The sequence below is a fragment of the Thalia democratica genome, chromosome 4, assembly GCF_965202585.1.
Source record: "Thalia democratica chromosome 4, ktThaDemo2.hap1.1, whole genome shotgun sequence".
Lineage (NCBI taxonomy): Eukaryota > Metazoa > Chordata > Thaliacea > Salpida > Salpidae > Thalia > Thalia democratica.
Genome location: NC_139168.1, coordinates 31,557,559 through 31,567,008, shown reverse-complemented (window position 1 = coordinate 31,567,008; position 9,450 = coordinate 31,557,559). Strand labels below are relative to the sequence as shown.

The window sequence follows — 9,450 nt, the reverse complement described above, 5'->3', positions numbered from 1 at the left end:
AACAAACAACAAATTTTAAATAAAAAAATAAAATTAAATAATATTTAAAAATGCATCTATTTTAATGCTTTCTGCGTGCGAAATCGCTTACAACAAAACTTGTCTAAAGTATGTTATACAAGCACGTTAATAACATAGTTTACTAACAAATTTAAAAATCTAAAACTTTTTTTTTTGTTCAAACGAGGTAAATCACCTCCGACCGTAGGTCCCAGGCCCATTCCGATCCCCTCCAGCAGAAGGAACCAGCTGAAAGAGGTGGAGTAGAGATCCTTGCCCAGCACCTGCGACACTCCCGTCTTGATGAAGCCGTACGCCCCCGATACGAAGCCGAATGTGGACGAATACACGAAAAGGCCGGTCTGGGTGCTCCACATCGGACTCAGGGCTGTTATGAGTCCCGTCAGGACCTGTAAAGCAATAATATATTTTGTAAAAAACATTCTAACCTTGTTAAATATTTTTTTTTAATACCACTAGTTAAGGGGACTAAGTATAATTTTCTGTTTAAGTTTAAGCGTTGTAATTTTTTTTCACCTGTAAAACTCCGTACGCGTACAACGGATGAACTTTGTACTTGTAAAACAAAAAAGCCACGATGGGTTTGCCGAAAATTCCCCCGAACCCGTTGCACGCGTTTATCCACGCCGACGTGTCCTCGCTTATGTTGAGCAATCTGTTTGTTGAAAAAAAGTTGTATTTTCTATGTGTGTCATAAATATGGAAAATCAAAGTTTTATTTGTAAAGCCTTAGTTCACAGCTGTTAGTTTTTCCTTCACCCGATTTAGAAAAACAAATATTAATTTGTAAAGCAACCGAGCTGCTTTAGAGTATTTTTGTTCGAACAAATATAAAATTAAATAAATTCGTACGCTTGTATCCTAGAAAAACCTATTTTTACAGGGATTAAGTAAGTTAGTTTGTGTAAAGTTTATAAAACTGAATTTTCTCATTTAAAAAAGTAAAACTTCAAAATGAGCTGTTTTGAAATTTTTTATTGTGGTAAAAAGCTTTTATTGTTATTAGTTAGGTTTTTTCAAATTTACAATGGATAACCTGGCACGTTCATACAAATGCACGAAAGGTATGTAATTTGAAATCCAGCCGAGGGTGTCCGACAACAACAGAAACAAAAATGCTGGTCTTTTGGCAAGTTTAAATGACTTTCGAAAAAATTCCCCCATTGAACTTCTTTCTGCGGTAGTGTAACTAAATGATTCTACTGATTATAAACTAATGAAAAGAGCTAACAAAACCTTTTGGTATAAAATCAAAACAAGTTTACTATCAAAAAACAGTATTTAGAGATTCTTTCAATTAATATTATCTTGGGTGATATTACGTATACGAGAAATTTTCAAACTATATTAAACAAACGATATTAATTTTTTACTTGCATGTTTAAAAACCTATGGAATAAAATTACACACAATTAAAATACAACTTTTTGTTTAAAAGCCTTCGCTTTTGTAACACTTTTAATGAACCTTTCAAAGGCACTGCTTTTTCTTCGCAGCTCTGGTTTTTGCCTTCAGCAATGAAAACGACCTTGTCGTTCCGGCTGCTTGCTTTAATATCTTTCTCGCTCTTGAAGAAGTTGAAAGGGTGAGTGGGAACTTGGCTGGGGTGAATGAGGAACATTCCAAGGATCACGATGTGCAAGTGGAAAGCTCCAAAGATCAGCATGGCTCCCTGTAATTTGAAATGTTTTGTTGGCTCAGCGGAGCTACAAAACTAAAACTGTTTTTAAGATGAATTATATAAAAAATTCAATTTATGATGGAGATGGGGAAGATGTATTCTTAGTATACTTAATGTTATAAATTATAAATGTATACATATACTTAAAACCATAAATTTTACATGAGAATAATGGCTTCAAAGAATAAGTTAACTTAATATGTTGTTTGTTCTAACGTATTGTTTTTGCTGTAAACCTTTCAATTTCAAACGCAATTGTCGAAAGTTTCATTTCTAACCTGCCATTCAAACTGATCAACGAGTTTTTGCAGCACGAAACTGCCGACGAAAATGCCAACGCACATCGTGCTGCCGGAAACTCCCTCAGCTAAAACTCGGTCTTTCACGTAGTAGTCGTTCAGGGCGGTACTGGCTGCGAAGTTGACCAACCCGCCTCCAAACCCTGCGTCAAAAACTTTTGTAGTTTTTTACTGATACTACTTTTGTGTGTTTTAAATTGCGCTAATTGCTTATGTAAAAGGTTTTTGTTGTTTCTTCAAATATTCTATTTATTTATTACTTAACAAATTTAGGCGTTTATAGTTTTGATTTTTTGATTAATTTTGACCAAAATCCACTCTATGCAAAATAATTACAATATACACTTCTTTGATAATTTCTAAAAATTTTCCACTGGCGTTGAATTTAAAGTTATCTTATTTATTATTATTCTTTATTTCAAACCGTTTTAATTTATTCAACTCGTGTTGTACAGTTTTTTGTCGAAACGCACTGACGCTAGTTCACCTGGTTCGACGAAGCTTTAAGCTCACCTAGCACGACGCCGAACGTCACGAGCAAGCCTTCGAGGTCGGTCATGAAGCAGCTGCCCGCCCAGCCGAGGAAGCAGACCAGGCCCCCGAAGCAGGCGGACCTCCTGTAGCCGAACCTCTGGATGATGATTCCGAAGATCGGCCCTGGAAGAAGAAAAAAAAAGTAATTTTTTACAAATTTAATTTTGTAAAAACGTGATGGTTATTCTGTTAAGATGCAGCTAATTTTTGTGCGCACTTTTAAAAGTTGTGCTCTTGTGCTCTACTGGTAGTTTTCTTTTTTGTCGTATTAGTATTGAAAGTTTAAAATGTAAAGTTAATAAAAACTAGCTGCTTCACCTCACTTATTATAAAGTTGCATGTGAAAAAATTTGAAAGTTTGATGCTTTTATGCAACTGTAATAAGTCAAATATATTTACGTGTGATAAAATTTAAATAAGCAATAAAATTTATAACAATTTTATTTTAAAGTACTAAAAATATCTAATTAGTATTTAAAACATTTAATTGCTTAACGTAGAAGTTTGAATAACTTTGATTTTAGACTAGAATTTAACCTATATTTTAAACCAGGCTTTTAAAACAAAAATAAGGAAAAGTAAACAAGAGATAAACAAAAAAAAATCACTCAAAAAAAACATAAAACTACCTAAAAAGCAACCCAAAGCCACCGGCAAGCTGCCGACGAGAGCCACGAAAGCACGTGACCTGTGGGGGAATTCCCTATTCCAACACGACACCAGAACGCCGCAAGTGTAGCCGGTGCCCCACGTCAGGGCGTTGCATAGGGACGAGCAAAACAACACCACCACGCGGTAGTTGCCAACGTCCGGGTTGCTAGGCAGTGGAGACATGTGGTTTCAAATTGGTTGAGATATTTAGAACTTAAAAGATTGTGTTGTGTCAAACAAAAAGGTTGATAAAATAAGTCAGTTTATAAAAATACTAAGGAGTGGCAATCACGACCACTGTAAAAATGTTTAGATATACTACAAAAAAAGTTAAAGATAACTTGGTTTATAATATTTTCAATGTTGCAAACTTTTTATCTAAGATTAAGTGTTTAAAATAAAAACTTTTCTTTATCTTCAAAATCTCGAAACTAAAAGCAAGCTTTAATACTACCTAGAATAAAGTCATATAAGGTATCAAAACAGGTTAAAAAAAATTTTTATTTATTATTTATTTTGTTTATACGTAACAAAATGAGTAGAAAACGATCTTAAACTTAACATTGTAGTAACATTGTAGATCTTAACACGTTGTATATAAGCATGACTACTAGTTTTATTTTGATTGTAGTGAGATAGTTTAGAAAAACTTGCTAAAATATATCAAAAGTATATTTTTTTCAATGTCTAAGTTCAAATTAAAACTACATATAAAAAAGCAAGCTTATAGTAAGTCAAAAGTTAAAATTCTTTTTTAAAGAACAATAAAAGAACGATGGAAAAAAAAACAAAAAGAAATTATAAATTAACTTATAAATTAACTAATAATAAATAGTATGTTACATTTTTAGATAATCATAACTATATCAGCAAAGTCATATACTTCAATTTTGAAATACAACTAGTTTAAAGTACTCTTAAACTGTCTATTGGTTTTGTTATAGCATCTGAAAGTATTAAAAAACATATCAATTGCTCTTTGATACTTGATTAGTTTAAAAGGACTCTATGAGTATCACTCAATAAGCTAGCTATCTAAATATAAACAAATAATCAAGTACTTCTAAAACCGAGTTTGAAAAAACCGTACTTTTGATACTTCAGTTTAATTTTTTTTTCTAAATTTTAATTTAATTTAAGGAGACACGACGTAAATTACATTTTTAAATTTTAATATATTATATTAGTTAGAATGACAAGTTACATCTGTTTTAGGTAAAAAAAAGTAGTTGATGAACAAAAATAACTTTTCAAAATGTTTGAAAATGTTAGTCATAGTGCTTAATCATTTGTGATAAAAGTTAAAACAGTCTTATTAAGATAGATTTGTTTTTTCTTGACTCGCTTATTTTTTAACTTTATTGCTGCTAAAGTGTTACTGTATTCTGGTATAGTACTTGTATAAAAAACGTTTTTGTAGGTACACTAAAGTTAAAAAGTTGAGAATAGTTTTGAATATTGAATATAAAATATCAAGTAGCTTACAAATTAACGAAAAGTTGGGCGCTTAAAAGCGTATATATAATTTTTTTAATAAGTTTATGATTTATTGTACTAGCAAGCGGATATTGAATTCTTTGGTGACTAAAAAATTTGAAGCAAGTTTTATACATAACTAACATAAAAAAGGTATTTTCAAAATCTGAAAACGATTTTTTGTATATCATTTATTTAATTTGAGTCTGTTTTTTTTTTTGAAAACTAAACAGTGCGTTGTTGAATGACACATTGAGGGTGATAAAAAATCAAAATTATTTAAAGAAACCAAACTTTGTTCCAAGCTAGAGCACATGGGGTAGATGGAATAAGATTTAGACTACAAAAACTTATATTATTCACCACAAAATTTCTTTTTTGAGGATTTTTTTTGCAAGTCTATTGATTTTTTTTCTAATAAATTGAATCTTTTCAAATCAAAAAATAAGTTTTAAGTTTTCCAACGACTTGTCTTAATTTTCGGGATTACTATACCATATCCACAAAAAGTGATAAAAAAGTCTAATAAGTTGGTATTTAAAGTATTTTTGGTAGTTTAATCAAGTGTTAACTCTGAGGTAAAATTACGCAATGAATGTAAGTAATTTCTAAACCGGAAAAAAATTAAAATTTGGTAGCATTTAAACTGACATATTTTCTGGAACACTTAAAGCAGAAAAAATAAAACCAGTTTTGAAAATAAGAAATCCAGTTCTGTTAAACTATGTGTAACACTTGGTTTGCCTTTCTAGTCACCAAAACAGTCGATTGCCGCTTGAACCTTTTTTCACCACACTACGCATCAGTAAGCTAGTTTTTCAATTGAAAAAAGAAAACAGCTAAAAAATTTCAATGCAAAAAATATTGAGTAGAATGCACTAATTAATGATTAATTGCAAAATGCTGCAGCTTTGCAGCATTCTACGAAGCTACGTCCCTTGTAGTTGTTGAAAGTAAAAAAATAAAGTTTCAAATAATACTGAAATGCTTTGCTTTTGAATAATATTAAAGTTTTTAGAAATTAATTTTATAATTTAAAAATTCTTAACAAGTGAAAAACTGTACAAATAAAATAAAAAATTGAATGACATTTTATACATATTTGTTTTAATTATGAAAACAAATACATAACTGCTACAGAACTAAAAATAAACATTCGAAACTAGTCGTTAAAAAATTAAAGTTTGAAGTAAAATCTGAAGAAAAATATATGACTTTAGCTATACAAAAGTAAAAACGTTTGATGGCAGTCATATAATGAAAGAATAGGTTAAAAGCAATCAAGTGTGCAAAGGTTTTTTTTCAGAAAAAACCGCTGAAAGATACCGCTACTTGTTGTTTTGCTCATTAAAAACTTTAAAACTCCACGAAAAGTGTGAGAATAGAAACCAAAAACTAAACAAACCAAAAATCTTTAAGAACAACGATTGACACTATCTAAAAAAATAACAAAATAAGTTTGTTCATCTGAATAAGAACGTAATGCAACTTTCTTTATACGGACGTGTTTAGTTAAGTGAACAATGCAATGCTTTGCTTTTTAATCGTTAATTCATTTTTAACTTCAGAATTTAAAAGAAAAATAGCAGCTTCTACTCAAATTTTCTTTAAATAAAGCTCTCTCTGCTTCTTAATGTGAAACTTAATACAAGTACATAAGCAATTACTAGTGATTTACAGTACATTATTGCATAACAGGTGTTGATAAATGGTTATGGAAAGCTTTTGTTTACTGTTTTGGGGAGTATTTACTTTTTGTTGAAAAAAATATTCCAAATGCTTGTTTCGATTATAAAACCTTATTTTGGATTACTGTATTTAACAAACTTAAATTTAAAAACTATAAAATTAGTTCTTATGAAATTATGTAAATATTGATTTTTTATGATAAATATAAACATAATGCATAACTTTACTTAATAAAAGCAAGTAAAAATTAATAATAAAATAACAAAATAATAACTAGACTATTAAAAATAAAAGTTTCAGTTTCTTGATTTAAAAGTGAAGGTTAAAAGCTATAATTTTTAGTAATAAGTTAAAAAACATAAATCTCTAAACTTTAGTGCTCAAAACTTTTACTTACGCTTAAAATTTAAAAAAAATTATAACTTTTTTTTGGTTAAAAAGTAGTGAAAGATAACACTTTAACAAATTTAATTAAAATACTTAAACTTATAATCAAATGTTTAACATGTTTAATAAAAAAAAGTTGTAATAAACGCTGTTTATAAAAATATGTTATTCTTATCGCACTCATCAAAATCTTATCACTTAAGTCCATGGCAAAAACAATACTATTGAACAAATTTTAAAAATGAACATTTTTTTGGTGCAAGGGCAGAAAATTTGTTCTATTATCATTGTATATACAAAATTTGAAAGCTAGCTTATGTAAACACACAAAGTTTTTCTAATAGACAAGGCTTTTTAGGTCTTACTATTGAGTTTTTTTCGCAATAAACTCACGCTTTTTATTTAGATTTTATTAACACTTTGCAAAGTTTGTGTAATTTTGAAAATTTATATAAGTGACCAAATATTGAACGATAAGATACCATTGTATAGCTAATTATTTAAACTTCAAACAATTCTACGTTATATGCAGATTTCGTATGTCTTTTGCTGTTTAATGTTATTTAAAGCTTTATAAAACCACTTATTGATACTGCTAATTAAAGTTTACATTTTACTGTTTAGCTATCTTTAAATAAACATTTTTTTAATGCTTATATCGCCAATATTTAGTAATTTTATTTAAAATTTGATCTTGCATAAAACACTAGATATACTGTTTTTTATGAGCGGTTCTACAACACAGCCCGTAAAGGGTTTCTAAAACAAATCTAGCATTTTGCTGTTTGAAGGCTGCCAGTACAAGCATAAAGAGCTAACGGGTGTAAATCCTGCTAGTTTAAACTGCTACGTTGGTAATTAGTTTTACATTTATTCTGTAACCAACTCGTTTTGTTAACTTATAGTTGCGTAGAACTAGAACACACAAACTTTATTTGCAGTATCAATATATAAATGTAAAATTTTACTAGTTCAATTCAACATTTAAATACATTTACTTTTCAAACCTAATAATTATACTAAGCTCAATGAAAAGATATAGAAACAATATATTAGCTGTAATACTAAAAACTTATAACAAATTATTTTTATTTGTTTTGTATTTTTACTAGAAGTAAACCTCGCAAAGTTAGATTCTTTGTTTTCACCTCGCTGTTAAATTAGCAACTCAACATTTAAACTTTATCATTTTAGTCAATTCATTTTTACATAAAAACAAATATGAAATAAAAAATCTAAATTCAACACAATGCTAGAGAACTTTAATACTAGATGCTTACAACTAAGATATTGTTTAAAAAAAAAGGAGTAGGTGTAAAAAAGTACTCTTAAACTGCTATGTTTTTGCAAAAACTATTTTAAGGTTTAATGGTTGTGAATGCACAACAAGAATTTTCACTTATTTGTCAGACTACTTATCTGTACAGGGCGTTAAGATATTACCACCAAAGCATGTAAATGTAATTAAAAACATAAATTTTTCGCTATTTAAGTCTTTAAAATTGTAACAATACTTGTTATTTATCTAAAATAGAATTTATTTTTTTATTTTTTAGCTTTTAAATGACTTTACTAAAAAGCAACTATATACTAAATTCAAAACCTTTTGTAAGTTTTACTCACGTATAAAAAGTATTCTTAGTTTATTTACTACTTTTAACTACTAAATGTTGACTAGTTTTAAAAGGAAAAGTTTATTTTTATTCATATATATCATTCCATATAAACTAAAATCTAAAAGATACTGCGAAACACTTATGATATGGGGCTAGTTACAGGGGCGTAGCGTGGGGAGGGACGCTGGCGCATGCGTGCCACCCAAAAAAAATAATTAAAAAAAAAATGCAATATCTTTTTCCTTTATTGTTTTTTGTTTTTGCTTAATTTGCCTTTTTTCAACTATGTTTTTCTACTATTTGAAAAGTAAAACGAAATTTCGAATACTGATTAGTGACAAGTTAGGGAAACTACCCAGTATATTGATTCGGTGCGTAATTGCAAATGCGCACCGATGTTGATGAAAAACTCCATAAGGAAAAATTTTATAACTTCATTAACTTCATAAGAATTTAGACTCAAACAGTACGCAACTAGTTAGTGCACCGCAGTAGTATAACCTTATGACAGATTTTTTTAGATAGACAAATGCTAACATTTTGTTAACAAATCATCAAGCTAAACCTGTTTTATAGTGATAATGATTCAAGAATAAACAAACTGTAGTAAAAATAGCATTAAACAACTGCTAATAAAATTAAAATAAATTGATAATAAAAATAAAAAATACTAACAACATAATTTAAAAGAAAATGAACAAAATAAAATTAAAACAAATAATAAACAAACAGTTCATACTGTGATACAGTTTTAATCTCACTATACAAAAAATATTGTTTAAATTAACTAAACTTAAAATTCTTTTTTAAGTAATTTTTTTTGATCAAGATAACAAACAAATCAAACTTTGTTATTTTATCAGCCATAAAGTTTAAAAATTAATCAATTTTTGTAGCAAGTCATTTTAAAATTTCATTAGTCACATCATGAATAATTTTGTAGCAACTTGTAGAACAGAATTTTTTACAATCAATTTTTAGTCTAAAAGACATAATTGATTAATTTTAAATTTAAGTTTATTTTGTTTTAAATCAAATTTTAAATGATATTAAAAAAAAAAAAAAATTCTACCAACTGTTTGTAGTATTTGAAAAA

The 9,450-nt window shown here is 28.4% G+C and overlaps 1 protein-coding gene across 1 annotated transcript; it reads right to left on the bottom strand.

The window, feature by feature from the left end:
• Nucleotides 1-56: 56 nt before the first annotated feature.
• On the bottom strand, nucleotides 57-3,369 carry LOC145833250 (monocarboxylate transporter 14-like). The gene is made up of 8 exons (XM_082940443.1): nucleotides 3,165-3,369; nucleotides 2,515-2,658; nucleotides 1,981-2,144; nucleotides 1,489-1,693; nucleotides 1,058-1,196; nucleotides 538-676; nucleotides 204-410; nucleotides 57-71 (listed from the first exon to the last, which is right to left on the bottom strand). Exons 1-8 carry the CDS (start codon nucleotides 3,367-3,369, stop codon nucleotides 57-59), a joined length of 1,218 nt encoding a protein of 405 aa, XP_082796569.1.
• Between the last annotated feature and the right edge of the window lie 6,081 nt (nucleotides 3,370-9,450).